Source organism: Eurytemora carolleeae, unplaced genomic scaffold, assembly GCF_000591075.1.
Source record: "Eurytemora carolleeae unplaced genomic scaffold, Eaff_2.0 scaffold928, whole genome shotgun sequence".
NCBI lineage: Eukaryota > Metazoa > Arthropoda > Copepoda > Calanoida > Temoridae > Eurytemora > Eurytemora carolleeae.
Window position 1 is genome coordinate 82,524 of NW_019396814.1, and position 22,847 is coordinate 105,370.

Sequence of the window (22,847 nt, forward strand, 5' to 3'; positions counted from 1 at the left end):
ACGACCCCAGTGTTGCCATCTTAACAAAAAATTTAATAATCAAAAAATTTATCTTTAAACACATCATTTAGTAATTAAATATAATGTAGAATAATTGTTCTGCAATCCTCCTGGTTCCCCAGCCACCGAGCACTTCTAAATAATTCTAAATAATCATTAAATAAGTCAATCTTTCTACTTAAACATCTATAAAAAATTGTAAATTGTAAAAATGTTCAGAGGTGTTCTTTTACTTTAGAAAAAATATATTCCAAATACAGCATTTTCACAGCTTGAAAAATCAAGTCCACCTGAAAGACTTTACTGTCTTAAAATATGTGACAGCATATAGAAGGGGGGGGGAATAAGATTTTTTCTTTAGAAGGGGAAGCCTGGGAAAGTTGTAAAACTTACATAGTCTTGGTGTCATGTCTTAGTAAGACGACTTACACATGTGAAATATGATACCGTCATAAAAGTAAGTATCATCTTGGTGTCGTGTCTTGGAAAGACCTCTAACATATGTGGATCAAATATTGGGAGTAACAGGCTAAAATGGGGATGGGGGAACAATTCTTTTTTTTTGACTTGACACAAGACGTGGGGGATAACAGAGAACAGGCCTGAAAAAGGGGACGGGGAGCAGGATATCCAAATATTTTAATATTTATATCTCATATTACAAGATATTTGATGAAATTTTATATTATTTGGAAAATTGAGGGTCTTTGGGATGCTTCAATCTCATCCAAGACGCTCCCGTTCTTGCTGGGTGGCTCGCCTTATCTGCAAGGGTTAAATATCTGTTTCTAGGATTAGTGTTCCCGCGGGAAGAACATTTTCGCGCAATTCTGTGCAAACTTGTTGTAAATCCCTTATTGTTTAAAGCTCGTAATTCTGCACTACTCATTTTACGGAAACAAGCGCAAAAAATGAGTAACTTTACGCGCAAAACTTTTTTATATGTAGTGCGAACTCTGCTATATATTTTTAATGGGGAAAATGCCTATTGTTACATGAATTAGACTTTGAACATGCAGTTTTTGCGCAGAATTGGCACAAATTTGTGTTTGCACATAATAATTTTTGTATAATTGTGACACAGTTTTATATCAATTTCTCGAGACACGAACACCAGATGGAACTAACTCTTATAGGTATCGAATAACTCCTAAAATGCTCAGGTTTCAGCCTATACCCCTTTTCATTTTTCCTTCACAGACCCTTTCATCTCTGTAAAAACTGAAGGCATATTTTTTACTACATAGATGCAAACCTGCAACAAACATTTAATTTTAATCAAAAATTCTGCGTTTGGATTTTTTATTATATACTAAATTTTTTAACTGGGATTTCAATTTTTATAGAAGCAAGTACATTTATACAAAAATATTTACAGTTTAAATATCTTTTGATTTATATATTTCATGTTGGATTAACTTAAATATGAAAAGTGCATGTTGAGGCTTATCTATAGGTTTCGTGAGACTCATGGCGTATATCCCTCCTTTACTCATCTTCCTGTACCTTGAAGTTCAGTAATCTGGTGTAGAGATAGCTTATACAATCTGAAGGTTTTATACTTTTTTATTAATCCATGTTCAACTGATTGATCCATACTTGTACAGTTAGGGGTCATACTAAAATGAGATTTTAATATCAAGGGTGTCCAAAGAAACATGACAGTTTAAAGATGACTCGAGAATCTACTTTGATCTTTGAAATCTTTTGCGGCATTCATTCGTTAACTTATTTTACTAGTTCCAAAGTGCTAAAGGGACAGACCGGCTATGTAAGGTAGTTAAACTTAGTATGCTGCGTTGTGGAGAAATTTTTTAGGATTCATTTGAGACATATAAAACTTTTAAAAGATCTGTAAATCCTGAGTTTGATCGCAAAGCCGACGTTCAAAATCTTACTTTTGGTTGGATATGTTTAGAATTGATTTTTTAAATTATTAAATAACGACGACAAAAAATGTAAACAAAATTCTAGAGTAAACTAATTAGTTGTTTAGAAACAGGTTGAGAAAATAAAAATTAATCTTATTATCGAAAATATGTAATCATTTTCAATTATTAGTTTCTTTAATCTCTGATTATTCAAAAATATTTCTGCAGATTTTCTGGAATTTTTTTTTGAAAAGACGACATTTCGAAGAAATCAGCGAACAAATTCATAGAAAATAAGAAATGTAATATAATGATGAAAACGAAATAATTGATTCTAACATTGATTTATTGACAAATTTCTTTTGAAAAATACGTTCCTAAGCATCTAATTAGTTTACTGTATAATTTTTTCTTTATTTTCGTCGTCGTCATTTTATAATTAAAAAACGTACCCACCCAAATTCATGATTTTGAACGTCCACTATGCGCTCAAACTCAGTGATTATACATCGTGGAAATGTTTTATATGTCTCAAATGAATCCTAAAGAATTTGTCCACAATACTGCAATACATAGCCGGTCTGACCCTTTAACACTCTTTTTTGATCTATCAAAATTACCGGAAAGTTGGGGTTTTGTTTAATATTTGGAAGAATCAAAGACGATATTCAAATCGCCTCTCAACTGTCATGTTTAGTATGTAGGACTCTGTAGTAATTTTATATAGATTAGTACGGACACAGTAAAACTAAATTCACATTCTTAGTAATACTAGCTATAAGTACCATACTGAGAAAGCAATGTATGGTTATTAGAGTTCTCTAGTTAGATCAGTTCACAGTAGCAGGCTATATCAACCATACAACTATATATAATTACATGAGTTTATGTTTATGTCCTTTATTTAAAAAAGTACATCCATCTGAAGATCTGGCAGAAACCATGCCCAGCAACAAAGAAAGATCGTACATCATGATTAAACCTGACGGGGTTCAGAGGGGGTTCATTGGACGGATCATCTCAAGGTTTGAAGATAAAGGATTTAAACTAGTTGGACTCAAGATGATGGTTGCAGATGAAGAACTGCTAAACCAACACTACGCCGAGCTTAAGGTGAGATTAAAACAATAAATTTTTAATTAAAATTAAAAATATTTTTTAAAAAAATTATACAAACATGTCTTAGACTTATAATTAGCATTAAACACCTTGCTAGTTGGAACAATTCTTTATTAAAGATGTATTTTACTGCCGTAAACTTACGCCTTCATCTAAACTAGAGACAAAGGGATTATATACGGTATTCCATTTGACCCTTATTTATGGATTTCGTACTATGGATTTTACTCTACAATCTCTTTAAAGTCTAAATTTGTATATTTAGGAGCGTCCATTCTTCCCTTCCTTGATGAACTATATCCGATCTGGTCCTGTTGTTGCTATGGCCTGGGAGGGCCATCAAGCTGTAGCTATCGGTCGACAAATGCTTGGAGCAACAAACCCAGCAAACTCCGCTCCTGGAACCATTCGAGGAGATTTCGGTCTTCAACCAGGACGGAATATCATTCATGGGAGTGATAGTATTGAGAACGGAGAACGTGAGGTGGCTCTATGGTTCAGTGGCGAAGAGCTGGTGGAGTGGGAACCAGCTCAGATAGCCTGGGTTAATGAAGATTAAAGTATACTCTGACACACTTAGAATTTAGAAAAAGGTCTGCACACAGGAGATTGAAATTGCATCACTGGAAGATCTTTAAGAAGAGTTTATTTGGCACTTATACACCTTGTAAACACGTTTTCCTGACCAATAACACTTATTGTATTGTATTCATATTTTAGAAATTTAAGATATTTGTTTTTTTTTCATGGCAAAAAACTAAACTTAAATCTTAAATACAATATATCTTAAACAAATAAATATTTCATCTTAAACAAATAGACTCATATTCTCCAACATACATAAATATCTTATCATATCTTATCTTATTACATATTTAAATTTTAAATTAGAATTCCAGGTTTATGACACATTTACTCTTGTAAGTTGTAATGTACGTTAATCATGATGAAAAATATATAAAATATATCCGCATTTGAAAGAAAAATGTTTATTGTTAAACTCCAGAATACGTTACTTTAAAGCAAACTGTCATTAATAGATTTGCATGTCAGATTCACACGTAGCCCGTTAATCTTTCCTAACAGAAAACAAGAAGAAAATATCCTTTTTTCTCTCTGAAAATTGATAATTTCCAATTCTGGTTTCTTTCCAGAGTAACCAGAAGATTTGTCTGTGTTCAGTGTTCATAACTTTTCAGAAAAAGAAACGACGATATCTTCCGCGTTAAAGCTCATTTAAAAGTTCGAACTGTACTTTTGTCGAATGACAAAAATACAGTTCGAACTGTACTTTTGTCGAATAACAAAAATACAGTTCGAACTGTACTTTTGTCGAATAACAAAAATACAGTTCGAGCTGAACTTTCGTCGAATGAATGACAAAAGTACAGTTCGAACTGTACTTTTGTAGAATGTCAGAAGTATCTTAAAGATATTGTCAGCGTACTTTCAAGTGGCCCTCCATGCAAAGATGATAATGCTCAATTTACAAGGGTACATTTAAAAGCTGTGTATGATTAAATATGAATTAGATATGGATGTTTTTGTTTCTTAAAACTGTTTCTTTTCATTTGTAGTTACCCTACAAAAGTGACTTGTGCATTTCTTGTCTATTAGAAACAACGGATGAATTAGCAGGAATAAACATTTTTCGAGTGAGAAAAATTACATTAATATCTTCAACATTTTTTATCACAATATGTTTTTAAGGGTATCGTTGTGAATCAGGGATGCCCGTTTTTAAATTAAAAGATCACATAAAATGACACTAACAGTCCCTTAAATGGGAATCACTTAAAATGACGTCATCTGTGCCTTTAAGCTTAAATTTATTTATATAAGCTGTGAGACTAGCTTTTTAAATAAAAAATGTTGTTGTTTTCTTTTAAAGTAACTCAAGTATTCAATCTTGCTTACTAGATATTAGATATATTAGGTCACGATTCTGGATTATCTTTACGAGGGGGGAGGGGGAGGGGGGGATGTTTATAAATCCTCTGTAGCGTAGTTTACTCAGAGTCCCCATGGAGAGAAGTAAGGTAGAAGATTTATTTTTCTCTCAGTCTTCTCTCCGAGTGTTCTCCTGTATACCCCGCTTAGTTGTGGGCAACCCAGGAGTAATAGGATAAGTTTTAATTTCGAGATTTGATTCTAAGCGAACCATATTCTTAATAACACACAGATCAGGGGTCAAAATTGATCCGTCTGTGCTAGTTTTACAGGAGGAGAAGGACGGATCAGAGGAGTGTTTAGAGTACCAGGTATAGATGGACGGATCAGAGGAGTGTTTAGAGTACCAGGTATAGATGGACGGGTAGGAGTGTATAGAGTACCAGGTATAGATGGACGGGTAGGAGTGTATAGAGTACCAGGTATAGATGATAATGTTCATGACAGAGTCTAAGTCACAACTCTAAGTCGCTATTCTTAGTCAAAATGTTTGTTGCTTCATCAAAAATATACATTCCAAACCAATGTTATTTCTGGTATAGAAGGCCAGACGGACAGGAGTGTAGGGTACCAGGTATAGAAGGGTAGAAAGAACGAAACAAATAAAAAATAAAAATGGATAGAATTGAATACGAAGTAAGACATATTTTGATACAAAAGAGAAAATTTCAGGGTTTACTATTTCTATTCAGCGAATGAAAAAAAAATCAAAGGATGATGTCATATGTGGAACATTTAGCCTTAAAGAAATAAATACATTTTAGGTTCAGATTGTAGTCAGTCCGATAGCGGAGATCGCGGGAAATATTTCCTCAGGACAAATCAGCCTGATAAACGGGAGACCAGGTAATACACTAAAGGGACAGCAGATATAAAGTTAAACTCAGCTTTGTGAAAGAGTGTCGAGGTTAAAGAATTCTAAGGAAAAATAAGATTTATAAAAAGGAGTTCTGTTAATAATCAGCTAGCTTGAAAGCGAGCTCTTGGACTAAAATCAGCTTAGAAAACGGAAGTCCGGCTTAACATCATCTTGAAAAACTATTGTTTTAGTATCAGGAATCGAATTAACTCGTTTTTTCTTATTTTGAATCATCAGTTCTTCGATTGTGAAGATTTTAATTCGGAGTGAGAATTGGATTTGGAGATTTTGGTTTCATGCTTTTGCGGTATAAGAAAATGAGATTTGCGCAGCGAACCAATAAATCTTGTTTATTTCCGAAGTCAAACATTATAGCAACCGTACGTATAGAAACCGCTAGGTATAGCCAGTGTTATAATGCAAGGAAAGTTATTTCAGATGTCGAAGCCTGACATTGAATCCATCTGCACATAAAAAGTCAATTAAATATTATGGACATATGAAACTTTTGTGTGAATTATCAAAATTATCAAAATTTAATATGTTTTTAAGTTGTTTATACTCTGGGCATATATTGAAACCAGTTCTCTCTGGGCGGAATTAGTAAACAAGAATAGATGCATCAGTGTTCGTTAAGAACCGAGGAGGATAAAAGCATTGAATTTTGAAAATTTTGATGATTCAAATAATAGTTTCGTATGACCAGAATATTACATTAATTTTTTATATGAAAGATGGATCCCATGTCAGGCTGTGACATCCGTCTTGAGTTTACATTACCACTCAGAGACAGTACACTGCAGTACAAAAGATGTGTACACTTCTAAAATAAATTTCCTTGCATTATTACCTTGAACCAATGTATGTTTATTTCTTGATCTCCGGTGTGGTAGATTACAATTCTGAAGTTGTATCAAGGTCGCAAAGGAAAATCATTAATTGATCATAAAATCAACCTGTTCCTTTTCTTGAGATTGTTTAGTTTAAGAAAACCACTAAGAATACTAGAAAATATTAAAATCAATATTTAAGTGAAGGGTCTCTCATTAATAATTTGATAATCCGTTTTGCATTGTTTAATTTTTAGCAGAGAACGAAGCAAAGCTACTTTCTTCTTTAAAACGAGGTCAGCTTCAATCCATGGTCAGCTTGTTTAAATGGGAGCCCCAAAAACTGTGACACAGTAAGACTAAAGGAAATCTAAAATTACTATTTTAAATAGTCGAGAGAGTCGAGTGAACATAAAACACAACAATTGTACAATATTTGCATTGATCCATTTCATTTAATAATTTTGTTTTCAACCTTCTGTTAAAACTAAAATGTCGTCTTCCAGTTTGCAGTTTTATGGGTCTCGCTGTTTAATTGTTTATACACTTGTTTAAACTTGTTTATACGTGTTTATCAATATTTATAAAAAGTCTGTTGAATCTCAAACCAATACTTATATATTTAGGAAATCGCTCTCTCTCGAAATCAAGATCGCGAAGTCCAAATAGATCGGACACGACAGGTAAACTTTTATCCTTTTGTCATGACACAATTTTTTGATTGAAAAAAAAGCAAACCCTTTTTACAGGGACTGTCACGTAATGTTAAGTAACTTTCCACGCAAAGATGAAAATATGCCCGATTTACAACGGTACCCTTTAAATCCCTAATCTAATCAAAACTGTAGAAGATAAAACTGTTTTTCTCAATCTTATAGTAGCTATTTCTTTTAATTTATTCTTGTTTCAATTATAAGCAAGAAAAGCGCAAGTCACTTTCGCAGAAAATCCACAACTGAAAAAAAAAAATTTAAAGAAAAAAAACATGTATTTCAGGCATTGTCATCTTTGTAATGAGGGTCACATAACAACATTTGCTGGAGCACCCGAGCAAAATTCATCTTAATAGCATTGATAGTTCTAAAAAAATTTTAAATAAAAGTTATCATTCATCAACATTTGACGAGTGATGCTACTACTTACTAGGTTGAATTTGGCTCCGGAGCTCGAACAAATTTTTTTAGATGAAAATTTTACATTTCTACGAGTGCTGGAGAAATAATGGATTATTAAAAAGTAATGAAAATACATGAATCCATAACAAACGAAATATTAGAAAAAATTGTATAGTATACTTCGAAGATATTTTGAAAATATCTACTCAAATTTTCTAATGGTTTGTCGAATTTCAAAATTTATAATTATTCTTCAGCTCATAACAGATTCCATTACAACTGCTGTTCTGCAAACAAGGGACCTTCCAGGGAGGAGATTAAGGTTAATAATAATAATAATAATAATATTTATAATAATAATAATTTTATTTTGCAATTCGACGAAAAGAATGAGTTAGTACAAATACAAATGTTTTATTTTAAAAAAATTTCAGAAAAAGAATTTACAATCTACGTCAATGTGTTATGTTCAACATTGTTTACATGGAAATCTTAAAACAAAAGCATCATTGCAAATTTCAATTTGAATTATTTTTCTTTTTTACAAAAGGATTAATATTTAACAACGAAGGAAAAAATTCTAAAAATTCCAAATTCAGGCAACCTCATTCCAAATTGTTCTAAAGGAATTGAGTCTTTGCCACAAACTCTGTTTTTTAAATCCTTATATCTTAACAACCCAATGTTGTAGACTTTAGATATTTCAAACTATCACTTTTGTTATATCAAACAATTAAAGTTTAAAATATCAAAGGTTTACATAATTTGGTTGTAGATGTATAGGTATTAGAAAATTGGGATTTGTTGCAAAGACTCAATTCCTTTGTTAAAGTAAAATTTGCCTTTAAATGTTATTTTTCTTCGATTTTTCTAAAAATTCAATCAGATTTTTTTATATTCAGAATCAAAGCTTTAGAACTGATAAGAGTCGCCTCAGACTCTTTAGACTGAATTAAATTTTCAAAAGCATGTTAAATAAGACCATTATTATAGTTTCAAAACTAAATTTAATTTGAGAAAATGTTATTTATTTAGGCCTTGAGTTCGATGAATGCTGAACGTATGCGCTCTAAGTCTCGAAGCGGAAACACTTCCGGATCAAGAACGGAACTCAGGGTTTCCAGTAAGTAAATTCTTATTGTATGGACTAACACTCAATTCACGACTTTCTTGAGATTACTCCAAGTACAAAAAGCTACAGTATAAAGTACAAAGAATATTTTTTTTTTAAATAAGAAAAAAAATTCTGAAAATTTGAGCACTGGCGTTATCTATGCTCATTAATCAATCAATCAACACTGTTTAGGTAGTTTAGATAATAATATTAAAGTTTTAAACAGAACTTTCAAAATATGTTTTTCTGAAACTATTGTGTACTTTATCATTCTTTCTCACTTCATCAAGAATTTCGTAACGAACGTGCTATAAAGTAATAATCGTGCTAAAATGTTAAATCAGCTTTAAATTATAGAACGTTTGCTATAACGTTTTGATTGGTTCCCGGATTTTCTCAAAAAATTTAGGATATTTTCAAGTGAAATGAAAATAAAATTGAAATGAAGTTTATTTTTTGTTGACTTCTGCTTTGATCTAGAAATAGCCATTGAAATAAGACAAGTACATAAACGTTTAAAAAAATTACCTATAGCACTATTATTATCATAAAGATTTATTCACACACAAAGATATAAATACATAGATAAATGGTGTAGTTTAAATTTGTTTAAATAAATTTTTGAAAATACAGGTTTCCAAAAGAAAAGAGAAAAATATGCAAAATTATGCACAAATAGACAACATTGATTTTTACTCACTACATAACATATTTATCATTTCAGTTATTACGTAATCATCGAATCCTTCAACATATAAATTATTCATTCTTGTACTTAAAAGTTCTTGTAAAACCGGAACTTCCCATGCATGTTCCAATGGGACATCAAAATATTTCATTTGTTTCTTAACTAACATTTTACTAAGATCCAAAGGATTTACAGAACAGTCATTTGCAACAGTAAATAAATTTCTACCAAGAATTGTGTTAAGGTCATTTTTACATAAATTAGAAAGACATCTAATGCATTATTATTTTGTCACGACGTACTATTATGTTTTTCGACTTAAATTTACTCTAAACCTCGAAGGTTCTCCTTTTCAGATTATATTTTGTCCCTCGTTAAAGCTAGGGACAAAATTAAATCTAAAAAGGCTTAGAACTTTCTCAATAAAGGGAAAATTTCTGTCCAAACTTTATAACACTGCGAACCAAAATAACACTGTTATAAATAATTATTAAAATGAATATTTTTTATCATCAACTTTTCAAGATAACTTTTTATGATTTAGGAGCCAATCTTCCAAGTATTGGAAAGCGCCAAGAAGCAGGTATTTAAAGAGATTATATAAGCGTAATTTCAAGTAAACCTCCATTTAAAGAGGGCATTGTACGATTAACAACGTTACCCTTAAAACCTTTGTATGTTTGTTGAGTACAGTGATGTGTGAGTGTAAGCTTATCGAAACCCACTCGCCTTATATTCAGCTGTGTACAGTTTGCGCTGTGTACAATGCATATTCTGAACACATCAAACACCGGAATTTGCAGCTGAAACCACGCGTGTTTCAATAAGTTTACGCACACATAACTCTTTACTCGACGAACAGAAAAAGGTTTCAAGGCTACCGTTACAAATCTGACATTGCTCTCTTTGCATGGAGGGTCACTTACAGTCCCTTCTAAAAAATTTTAAAAGTTTGTATATAATCAAATAATAAAAAAAGATATTCATTATATATAAAATAAAGATTTTATTTACGTCATTTTACGTTATTAGTTCATGGATGATTAAAAAAGAAATTTTAATGGCTTTCAAAGTTTTTTTGTCATATTATAAATTAACAAGCAAAATTTGATAAAGTGTTTAGGAAAGAATTGAATGAAAAAAAATCACACAAGGAAAAAAATATTTTATATTTTATATTTTATATTTATCTATAATTTTGATACAAATATGAAATATCAACTATATACGAATGTGCCAAAAAATTATCAATGAATATTGTTTGTAATATCTGAATGATTTGTTTGGAATTAAATTGATTTGTTTATGATCCGAGTTTTGAATGTTTAAAAACGTTTCCAAAATCGCCTGACAGTGGAATGCAGGGTAAAGCCAGTGATAATAATTGTTTACAGAAGTTTCATTGAACAGTTAAAGGTAGTGTTCGCGAAAAATGAAAGGGGGTATAGGCTTAATGCGATAAAAAAGCGCTTTTGATCGCTACTAATCTTTCTTCTAGCTGTTGCGTCTATAAGGAGAAAATTGGTAAAAACGACAAATACCGAAGAACGTAGTGTCCATACAAATTCAGAAAGATGCAACATACGACTTAGACCGTAAAAAAAATCTATTTAATTTCAAACAAATCATTCAGATATTACAACCTATAGTCATCGATTATCTTTCGCCACATTTGTATATAGTTGATTTTTCATAATATGTTTTGATTTTATTTTTTAAGATAATATTTAGCTTACAACTTGTTTTTGAACATTCCTGGAAAATATCAAAATGTCGTCTTCATTACCAAAAATCCTCGAAACATGAATAAATGTTTTTATAACTAACTCTCAGATCATAACAATTAAAACATATTATGAAAAACCAACTATATACAAATGTGGCAAAAGATAATCGATGACTATAGGTTGTAATATCTGAATGATTTGTTTGAAATTAAATAGATTTTTTTACGGTCTAAGTCGTATGTTGCATCTTTCTGAATTTGTATGGACACTACGTTCTTCGGTATTTGTCGTTTTTAACAATTTTCTCCTTATAGACGCAACAGATAGAAGTAAGATTAGTAGCGATCAAAAGCGCTTTTTATCACAATAAGCCTATACCCCCTTTCATTTTTCGCGAACACTCCCTTTAACATTAAATATTTCTTTCAAAGGATATACTTCAGATAGGAAAGAACTGATCACCGATAGTTGAAATAAATGTTTGTGAAACTAGTGTGTACTTTATCATTCTTCCTCACTTCATGGTGAATTTTATTTGAACGTGCTTAAAATAATCATCATGCTATAAAGCTAAATTAGTTGCACATTATACCACGTTTGCTATAAAGTTATGATTGGTTCCCGGATTTTCTCCGAACAAATTAGGTTATTTGCAAAATATTTTTTCAATAGAAATGAAAATAAAATTGCAATTAACTATTTATTTAATTATATATTTATTTCTGCGTTCTTAAAAATTATATTTCATCTAGAAATAGTCATTGCAATAAGACAAGTACACAAACCTATAACACAATATTATTTTGGAACGACGTGCATTAAAGTTGTTTAACTTAAATGTTCTCTATATCCAGGCGCGCAGCTAGACATTTGGTTAGGGNCAAGACGTGCTATGTTTTTGGACTTAAATTTACTCTATATCTCGAAGGTTCTCGCCTTTTAGATTATAAAAAGGCGCGAACCTTCTCAATAAAGAGAAAGTTTATTTCCAAAAATGTTATAACATTGCGAACCAAAATAATGGTGCTATAAATAGTTATTATCATGATTTAAATCATATTTTATTTTCTCTATCTTTAATTTACGTCATCTTATTACATCTAAATGCTTAAGACAGCAAAAATAAAAAATCAATATAGATTATCGAAATAACGTTTTTATATTAAATCTCATTTACGCTAAACAGGTTTTTTTTTTTTTTTTTTGGGGGGGGGTCTGTTTGTGTTTTATTTTAGATAAAATAAAATTAAAATTGAAAATGCTCAACCTTTAAAAAATCTGAAAAAATATTATAACAATGTTTTCGGTGTTTCTTGAAACATTCCAACTTTCTAGACATGACACCGCAACAGTTTACAGAACTTCTCTCTTCTAACTCTGATCTATTGGAACAATACGTTATAGAGCACGTAGATTTAGGTAATCAAGTGTATTTTTGATATTTTAAATAGTGCCAAAATAATTGAAAATAATAACAAATTTAAGTCCATCTTAGAATGTACATATCTATATTCAGAGGCCGAATATAAAGAATTTGAGCCGCGGCTCAAATATGGTCGGTTTCACTTAAAATTGTATTCAATGTTTCAAAATTTAAGCCTGCGCTCAATGAAAACCGGTTTCTAGCGGATTTTAGACACGGCGCAAATTCATTAAATTCGACTCTGGTACATTAGTTGATAGCATGCTTTGATTTAGAAACGCTTGAAAAATGGACGAAACGACGGGCACGTAAAAGCCAGAAGCAGCCTAGGATATCCACACGGAAAACTAAACTAGGAATGTGGAAGGTAAGGATATCCACACGGAAAACTAAACTAGGAATGTGGAAGGTAAGGATATCCACACGGAAAACTAAACTAAGAATGTGGAAGGTAAGGATATCCACACGGAAAACTAAACTAGGAATGTGGAAGGTATGGATATCCACACGGAAAACTAAACTAGGAATGTGGAAGGTAAAGCTATTTACACGGAAAACTAAACTAGGAATGTGGAAGGTAAAGATATTTACACGGAAAACTAAACTAGGAATGTTGAAGGTAAGGATATCCACACGGAAAGCTAAACTAGGAATGTGGAAGGTAAGGATATCCTCACGGAAAACTAAACTAGGAATGTTGAAGGAAAGAATATCCACAAGGAAAACTAAACTGTAGGAATATATGGAAGGTAAGAATATAATAAGATGCAAGGAAATTCAGTAGCAAAACTAAACTAAAGAATTTTAACTTTGTGATCATCTTTAAATTTGAATTATTATTTTCATATTCATTCTTTTATGCTTTTTATTTCATATGAGCTTTTTCCATAACCTAAGCATATAAATTTTTTTTATTGGATGGTTTTTCTATTTTCATCATCTGAAAGAAAAAGATGATAAGGTTTCTAGGAAGATAATCTTTTTAATTTAATATTTTTTTGATATAGTATTCTGTGGAGGCTAACAAAAAGAATATGTTAGATGAAATGACAAGGTTGTTACAGGGAGCTACTAATAAAGGTATAAAAACTATACTAGAGAATCCCGATGTTAAAAAGTTCTTAATCATCTCAGAATTATCTCTAGTACAGGGTGTCCCAAAAAACATGGGAATTCAGTGACGAATTCGAAATCGTCTTTGTATGAATTAGCAATGTAATACCTAATTTCAAAAGCCATAATATTATTATGTATGCTAGAGTTTATTTTCTGAAAAGGGTAAAAGACTGCAAAGATGTGTCTATAATGTCTCCACAAGATGAACAGTGAAGACGGACAAGTTTACACTGTATACTGTTATTTTCTTGTTTTACTAAGTACAACTGTATGCAGTCAAAACATAAACAAACAAAATGTGAACATAGTAGACGAAACTCTTACAGATTACAGCTTTCTCAGAAGGTATCATTATACTAAATCAAATAATTATTTGAAAAGACGATACCGAATTCGTCACTGAAGCTCCCACCACGCGGCCCGGGATATAGGATATCCGAAAGAAATTAAGTTTTGACAATAATTGCTTTCCAGAAATAAGTGCTTGATCCAGGGATATAACACAAAAGTTATGAAAATTATGCATTAGTTTGTGAGATCAGGCAAATTTTAAAGGTTTACCAGGCTTATTTCCTTTCACCTATCTACAAAACTATACTTCTACTATTTTTTAGACAGAGAACATGAAAGTTTTAAAACTGCAAAATGCTTTCCTTGTATCTTATTTCAAAGTATTTGGCAGAATCCTAATAAATATTTTTCAGCCATGGCATGCATATTTTAGTATTTATAATATTATACAGTGGTAGGCGATTATATCAATACAACGAAGACGACTTTCGATTTCAATTTTGGTTTAAACCAAGCTGTTAAACAGCATGGAAACATAGAAGTCAAGAGAAGCTATCAATTAAAAAGCTTCTCTTTGATTATATGTAAACTTGTAGTTCGAAAAGCTTAAATAACTTAAATAAAAAAGTCGTCTTCATTGTATTAATATTATAGCCTATCACTGTAATTTTTTGCCAGAATTCTAAAACTGTTTCTTTCTCCACAAAATGATTAGAATTATAAAAGTTACAATTAAAAGAAATGTGCAGCGTCCTTCCTTTATATTTATCAAGCAAATTCATTTTTTTCTATAATTTTTGTATTTTCAACACTAAGATGTTAATATCTTTTTTAGCTCAGATCATGTGGGAACTAGCAAATTGTATCAGGTGAGAAATCTATATCTATATACATAATATCCATAGACACAGTGTTTCGTCCTATAAGGACTCATCAGTATGGCTCTATTTATCAGATTTTTGATTTTGCAGTTGACGGGGCTTGAACCATGAATCCTTAGATTATGAATCAAACACTCTAACCACTGCTCCATCAAATCCTGATGATTGGGTTATGACATATACATAATTGGTCCCAAATTTTGACTGAAGAACTCAGCATTAAAAAAATAATGTTGTATACATATTTATATTTAATATCATACATATAATACATATAATAAACATGGGAATTACCATATAAAATATCAAGTACAATAGGTGGCAACAGAGAAATGGACCAAATATACACGACGTCACAAGTGTCAAATATAAAAAGGAAACCAATTTTTTTAAACTTTGGTTATCATGTTTTCCAAGATTCAATAAAAAAGTTTAAAAACAGAAAATAAAGAACACATTAAATTTCACTTATTTTACTGTAAGATAAGCACTTTATTTTAAATTAATCACTATTATTAATAATTGTGTCGAACACAAAACTGAATTGACACTTGTGACGTCAGAATACAGCTGTACTGAGAGTGTACAAATTCTACGTTGCCATTTATTGTACTAGAATCTATTTGGGAATTACTATATCGTCTTTTTTCACGTGGCATAATTACGTGCACGCAATTCAGCAGTGTATAGTATAGCATCCCAGTTAAAACAATGAAGGTAAAATTTTCAGACTCAGGAATTCCAAAATGTGGTCTACCAATTTTGCACAATCAAATCTGATTTTAATTGATGTAATATCAACAATGTTTGATATCTATGTTTATTTTGAAGACACACCTACAGAAGGCAGGCAACATTTTGAAAAGCTCACTAATCATACAATCTTTTTATGGTACACTTTTTGTCATTTATCAATTATCGGATGATTTTAATGTCGTCTCTGTATTCCCATGTTTATTGGGACACCAGCTGTATTATATTTAGACATAATATTAAACATCATTATATATATGACGCAGTATTAAAATATAATGATAATATATATTCCTTTTTTTAATTTAATACGAATCAGTGATGTTATGATCAGCCTAAAGTTCACCTGCATTACGATCATAAATTCGTAGAAGTGTAAAATTATAAATGTTAATAAAAGATGTTAACGTCATTGGAAAATTATTTTAAACTTATTAATGATAATATTGAGAAACATTCATAATGTCACAATTGTAATAAGCAATATTAAATTTTATTATTTAATGGGACTTAACACGTAATTCCCTCTGGTCTTTCAATGAAGAACTACGTTCACCCGATTCACGCCATAATTATTAAAATATTAATCGGAGCAACACAAATTATAAATGTCTTCAAAGAAATACATTTTATTATCATTTGTTTATTTCACTTCAGCATAAATCCAAGTGATTTCAAAGAGAACTCTCAAATCTATGCCGAAAACAAAAAGGATATGCAATTTGTTTAAAAGCTGCCTTTCGGAAACGGAAAGTAGATTTGTAGTTTATTTCAAAACCATGAATCTCCACAATTTAATTATCATAAATCATATTCATAATTTCCTTTTCAAAATAAAAATTATGGAAGTTAATTTTCATTCATTTTAGACTTTTTCATTTTAAAACGTATTCGCCAACAAAAAGGCATATACAAGAAAAAGCAAAAAAAATGTCGTTAATGGTAAAATTCACTCTGGGCCGTAGTAAATTTGAATTCGAACTTACCTGTCCAGTTTGTACCGGCCTGCCAGATAACAGCGTGTACTGACCCGATCCTATGGTAGCCCGGTTCTGTAAAGTACGTCGCCCTAACCATACTAACATACGACAGGGGTCAATTTTCTTGGCATAGTTCCGTCGGAGGGCTAACAATGACAACTCCCATAGCGCGTTCAGACTTTTTACAGTACCCGGCCTAATCCCAGGCCTATTTGACCGACCCCACTGGCTTAGTACACCGTGAATTGTAAAACAAACTGGCTTAGTACACCGTGAATTGTAATCAAAAGTCGTAGTTGGTTGGGATAAAAACTGAACTGTTTAATCATCGTGCATTATTAGACAATTATGATTTTTAGGATTTTTATTTATAGTTCAGCCGTGGAGGCGGATCATTTTCATCTCTACTTAGTGGAAACAGAAGGAGAAATTACGCAGTTTCATCCGAAAAATTCCAGGTTCAAATAATTGTTTAGCATTTACTAAAATATAAACAAAATAAAAAGAACTTTTACACAAGTCTCAAAACTACTTTCGTTTGGAACCTGAGTCCAAATTTAATGAATCTTCAAATTGGTGCATATAATTTGAATTTTTCAATAAATCTCTGAGAGACCTAAATAGTACCTGATATATAAAATAATGATTTTGTTTTGTTAAAGCGGGGAAAAGCAAAAAATTCGATCTGGAACTACCTTGGCCGCCTACTGTGCTAAGGTTAGTAAATTTAGATGGATTAATTTGAAAATTAAAATGAAATACAATTGATTTTAAAATATTTTCGCACGTTTTGTGGAGAAGCAAAAAGTAACTTAAAGGGACTGTAAACGTAATTAAAAGTGACCCTTTGTCTGAGCAAGTATTAAATGAGGTAAATATCAATATTTATAATTTTGCAAACAGATCATTTTTAATATATAACATAGAAACGTAGGAATTATCAGAACTAAACACATTTCAAGCTAGAAAACCCACAACATTATCACATTATCTGCAGATAAAAGTGTCAAGGGTTCCGTTGTGAATCGGACATTGCCATCTTCGTATGGAAGTTCAGTTTAAATTACACTTAAAGTCTCTTTAGGCACACTAATACGAATACTTAGAAAGTATCTAACATTTTGGCTCTCTGAGACATCTTAAATTTATATTTGAGTTCTTAAATCTAGAAAAATATCTTTTTAACATATTTTTCAAAGGTGAAGGATGTTGTCAGGGCCAATACAGGGTCTTCAGATCCAAGGTTTCCGAAGGGAGTTCCAGATATCAAGGGATCAGCTAAGGTTAATATACAAGGAGTACTGGATAGTGGATACTGTCATACTGTCTTGTGAATCCTGTCAATATCTAGGCTGTCTGCCATATCCAGTCTATAGCTAGGTTGTCTGCTATCCTGTCTATATCTAGGTGGTCTGCTATCCTGTCTATATCTAGGTTGTGTACTATCCTGTCCATATCTCGGTTGTCTGCTATCCTGTCTATAGCTAGGTTGTCTGCTATCCTGTCTATATCTAGGTTGTCTGCTATCCTGTCTATATCTAGGTTGTCTGCTATCCTGTCTATATCTAGGTTGTCTGCTATCCTGTCTATATCTAGGCTGTCTACTATCCTGTCTATATCTAGGTTGTGTGCTATCCTGTCTATATCTAGGTTGTGTGCTATCCTGTTTGCTCTGAAACTGAGGATCTTGAAGCTGTTCTTGAGTTTGTGAGAAAGAAGGGGAATAATTTTACTGAAGAAGATATCGAGGAAACTTTATTCTTCTAACAATCTTACTCATATAATTTGGATTGCTTAATCTCGAAAATGGAGAAATCTTTTTTTCTCTCTGAAAATTAAGAATTAAATAATTTGACAAAAATAATTGTATTTTACGGAATTTAAAAATGGAAAAGAAATCCTGTTTCTGCTTTTTTACAGAACATATATTGTCTTGCACCCCCCATTTACTTTTTGAAAAATATGTCCTCAATTCGACGTTATAGTTGCATTTAATAAATAGGTTCAGCAGTTTAAAGTTTAAAGTGGTCTCGATATTGAAACAATTGCAGTTTATGCATAAATATAAAGAAAAATTAAAAATAGAAATACTAAGTAACGAATACAGAAGTAAAAATTTTAAATGTAAAATTGAAATTTTTAAAAAATCTGCAATTTTCCATCTTGAAAATTCGCAATCTCCCTCAATCTGAGGATAGATGGGAGGAAGTAAACCATAGTAAAATCTTCTAATTAGAATCCACCAAAATTTCAACTGCACCCCACGACTGACGGATTTCCCGAGGTTTTAGCGCCTCGTGTCTGGCAACAAATTGCGTGCTTTGAAGTGTTCAGCGTTTGGTTGTTTACACTATACACAGTGTTAATTAAAAAGGATGACGTTTGTATTGCCCGATCTTTGTTTCGTCCGACGCTTGGGCCGACATTTGTATAGTAAGAGAGCCAAGAGAAATTATGAGAGCATGGATTAAAATCTATTTACACTACAGTAGAACCCAATAAAAAATGGAATTTGAAGATATTATTTGAACCAAACAAAAAAGAAATCAATAGAGTAACAAAGCAAAAATGTATCATTTCATAAACTTTAAAAGTTTAAGAAATGTTTGAAGGATAGAGTTTGGTTAGGTTGTAAACAGTTATCTGGTGTGGGGTGGAGTTACAATACACTTTGCAGATCTGTACTCTAGGGTTCAACATCAGAAATCTTTAAACGATTTTCTTCTTTCTGTTGTCAAGTAAGTTTTTATAAATATTTTTTATTGTGTTTCGAAATTTTTAATGGAATTAACGAGTTTAGCTAGCATTGTCTCTTCGCAAGGGAGGCCAAAGTTAGATTTAGTTTCAAGTAAGAAAAAGTTAAACTACAATTCTCTTTATTCATTAAATCAGAACTCTGTTTAAGGTAAAACTTGAACCCCTATTGGAGATTCTGCTTTTTTGATCAATTCCGTTTCGGCTCCGGTCTCCATGTAAAGACTTTTTTAATATCTAGCTTGGAATTGTTAGATAGTAAACTGGACTATTTTTGACGTAGAATATGTGGAAGTGGAGAACAAAGAGATAATTACTTTCGTTCTCTCAATTGTATTTATTTTGGTTAAATCTGAAATAATATTTTCTAGATCTATTTTCCAAGAAATGATAAGCATGGACACTCTAATCATTCAAATCATGAACCAGGCACAAAAATTAGGTAAAAAATTTACATTTCATTCATTTGTTTTCTTACTTTGTTAAAATTCCGTATTTTTCATTTTCAGATAACAGATATATTATCTAATTCTATATATTATATTCTATATTTGACAATTTTTTTACGCAGTTGACGCAGATCGAGCCTCACTCTTTCTTGTTGACGCAAAAACTAATCAACTGTACGCAAGGTAAAATAATTTAAACGAATATTATATTCATTAACCTATTTATTCATTCTTTTCTAGAATATTCGAGTTGTCCTTTAAACCATCTTTTATATTATATTATGTATCCTGTAAAAAATCTATTCTAGAATTTTCGATGTATCCAGTAAACAATTTACTCTAATATATTCGACGTATCCTGTAAACCATCTATTCTATTCTATTCAATGCATCATGTAAACAATTTATTTTATTATATTGATGTTTTCGATGATATTCAAATCAATCTTCGAAACCATGTTATCTAGGATATTTAATGTATCCTGTAAACAATCTATTCTAGAATATTCGATGTATCCTGTAGAGAATCTATTCTATAATATTCGATGTACCTGTAGAGAATCTATTCTATATTATTCGATGTATCCTGTAAACAATCTATTCTATAATATTCGATGTATCCTGTAAACAATCTATTCTAGAATATTCGATGTATCCTGTAAACAATCTATTCTAGAATATTTGATGTATCGAGTGATATAATCGAAGATGGCCAAGTAGAACAATCAACAAAAGAAATCAGGTTTTTTTAAATTCTTTAAAAATTATCATCTTAATATTCTTAGTTTTACTTTAACCAAAGATAAAAAATAAATTTTTAATATTTTTATAACAGAGCATAATTGATTAATCCTATGCTTAGAAAATTTAATTGAATTATTTATTCAGAAATCATAAATAGAAAATAATTTTCATCTTACTAAGGGTTCTTCGTTAATTAAACCATTTTTATTTAAAAATTAAATCCATAGATTATCTGAAAACTAATTTTAAGAGTTTTGCAAATTTGTATTTTCCTTTTCAGAATTTTTAAAAATTAAACCAATGCAATGGGGTACTTGAAAAAATAATTTATTGGGAGCTCTAATAGTACCTTTTTAACAAATATTTTATGTAGTCATAAAATGATTTTAAAAAGTCGGTATTTTTTTATAACTGCATATATACAAAACTTTTCCATACTTTATGTTAAATAATTTTAATGGAAAATAATTGATTTGAAACATGTAAACATCTGTTTGGTTCACCAACATAGGGTCAAACCAAATAGATTATCAAGTACAATAGGTGGCAACAGAGAAATGAATCAATTATACACGACGTCAAATAGTGTCAAATATAACAAAGAAAACGAAATTTTCTCACATTATTTGACATGTTTTTCAAGATTAAATAAGAAAGTGTAAAACAGAAAATAAATAACACATAAAATTGCACTTTTTTCACCGTAAGATAAGCTCTTTATTCTAAAATTATCACTATTATTAATATTTTTGTTGGACACAAAAACTGAGTTGACACTTGTGACACTTGTAAGAATACAGCTGTACTGAGAGTGTACAAATACTACGTTGCCATCTATTGTACTTAACAATCTATTTGGGGTCAAACGACTTAGGGTCAAACAACCTAGGGTCAAACGACATAGGGTCAAACAACCCAGGATCAAACGACATAGGGTCAAACGACAAACGGTCAAAAAAGCGACAAAGGGTAAAACTACGAAGGGTCAAAATGGAAAAATATATTCTATGTAAAAATTCAAATAAAAATTTAAGAAAAAAGGAATCTTTAAATTTTCAATGAAATGATTTTCTGAAAAGTAGAATAATTTAAACTTCTAAGTTCTAAGATCAATGACTTGGGTTCACTGGATATATTGGAGGATTGATCTAATTTGGATTTTTTATTTGTGTCAGAGAGACAATTCGGTAAGAACAATCAAAAATCACGTATTTTTAGTCAAACGAGAGAAAATTATTTTTAACCTGAGTCCGAATTTAATAAATTTGAGTCGCGTCTCAAATTCGCCAAAAACCGGTTGTGAATTGATCACCAGCTTAAATCTTGAAACATTCAATACAATTTAAAGGTGAACCAACCATATTTGAGTCGTGGCTTTAAATTAGGACTCAGGAACTAGATTGAATGAATAGTGAGAAGTGGTTAAACCTCGTACCGGCGTTTCAAGCAGTTCTCTTTAGCGCCGGGTAAAGCTAGAGAAATAAATCAGCACGGTTTAACTTCTAAACTTCTCCCATTCATTAAATTTGGTCTCTAGTAAGAACACAAGCTTTTCATCTCAACTAAAATATTTTTCAGAATTTTCAACGTTTAAGTTTTAAAATGTAATGTATATGTTAGTTAACGAACAGAACACATGAGCTTAACTTTTCCTTTCTACCCTTTGTTAGTTGTATTATTTGCTGCAAATAGTCTGAAAGTCTGACACTACTAAAGGTGAGGGGTCAAGGGTTTGTGTACAGATTATACTGTGATGAATTAGGACTGCTAGGAACTAGTTCTATCAAATGACAAAAAAGATTCTAACAAAAGGCTGAATATTCTTGGAAATTAACAATATTTGTTCATTTATCATTAATCCAGTTTCTGAGCAGTTCTATTACGCCGCATAAAAAAGTACGCAATCCATTTTCCCATTCACCATATATGATACTTTGCTTTATTTTCCCCTTCACCATATATGATACATCTGATCACTTTGCTTTATTTTCCCCCTTCACCATACATGATACATCTGATCATTTTGTTTTATTTTCCCCTTCACCATACATAATACATTTGATCAATTTGCTTTATTTTCCTCTTCACCATACATGATACATTTGATCACTTTGCTTTATTTTTCTCTTCACTATACATGATACATCTGATCACTTTGCTTTATTTTCCCCTTCACCATACAT

General features: G+C 31.1%; 2 protein-coding genes across 3 annotated transcripts in view; both read left to right on the plus strand.

Annotated features, from left to right (window-relative positions):
• The first annotated feature begins 1,502 nt into the window (after positions 1–1,502).
• On the plus strand, positions 1,503–3,957 carry LOC111708962 (nucleoside diphosphate kinase). Of its 2 annotated transcripts, XM_023482490.1 has the most exons (3): positions 1,503–1,553; positions 2,800–2,984; positions 3,256–3,957. In XM_023482490.1, exons 2-3 carry the CDS (start codon positions 2,814–2,816, stop codon positions 3,547–3,549), a joined length of 465 nt encoding a protein of 154 aa, XP_023338258.1. In that variant the 5' UTR covers positions 1,503–1,553; positions 2,800–2,813; the 3' UTR covers positions 3,550–3,957. The 2 variants fall into 2 exon arrangements, with proteins under 2 accessions (XP_023338258.1, XP_023338257.1); XM_023482489.1 differs by lacking the exon at positions 1,503–1,553 and having other exon boundaries at positions 2,693–2,984.
• A 1,046-nt stretch (positions 3,958–5,003) lies between these two features.
• LOC111708961 (probable 3',5'-cyclic phosphodiesterase pde-5) overlaps positions 5,004–22,847 on the plus strand; it is a 35,634-nt gene continuing 17,790 nt past the window's right edge. The window contains exons 1-19 of the mRNA XM_023482488.1: positions 5,004–5,251; positions 5,705–5,786; positions 7,256–7,312; positions 8,002–8,066; positions 8,780–8,867; positions 10,091–10,129; positions 12,609–12,692; positions 12,972–13,063; positions 13,704–13,776; positions 14,939–14,972; positions 17,092–17,175; positions 17,380–17,434; positions 17,917–18,000; positions 18,368–18,466; positions 19,346–19,455; positions 19,843–19,913; positions 20,043–20,103; positions 20,597–20,662; positions 21,842–21,851. Coding sequence (XP_023338256.1) covers positions 8,792–8,867; positions 10,091–10,129; positions 12,609–12,692; positions 12,972–13,063; positions 13,704–13,776; positions 14,939–14,972; positions 17,092–17,175; positions 17,380–17,434; positions 17,917–18,000; positions 18,368–18,466; positions 19,346–19,455; positions 19,843–19,913; positions 20,043–20,103; positions 20,597–20,662; positions 21,842–21,851 — 1,038 coding nt within the window. The 5' untranslated portion in view covers positions 5,004–5,251; positions 5,705–5,786; positions 7,256–7,312; positions 8,002–8,066; positions 8,780–8,791. The remainder of the gene's footprint in view (positions 5,252–5,704; positions 5,787–7,255; positions 7,313–8,001; positions 8,067–8,779; positions 8,868–10,090; positions 10,130–12,608; positions 12,693–12,971; positions 13,064–13,703; positions 13,777–14,938; positions 14,973–17,091; positions 17,176–17,379; positions 17,435–17,916; positions 18,001–18,367; positions 18,467–19,345; positions 19,456–19,842; positions 19,914–20,042; positions 20,104–20,596; positions 20,663–21,841; positions 21,852–22,847) is intronic.

What these genes read in the sequence shown, in the direction of transcription:
- LOC111708962 (XM_023482489.1), top strand. Translation starts at nt 2,751, where the DNA reads ATGAGTTTATGTTTATGTCCTTTATTTAAAAAAGTACATCCATCTGAA. An exon ending in AACACTACGCCGAGCTTAAG is followed by an intron (nt 2,985 to 3,255) that starts GTGAGATTAAAA and finishes TTGTATATTTAG; the next exon opens with GAGCGTCCATTCTTCCCTTC.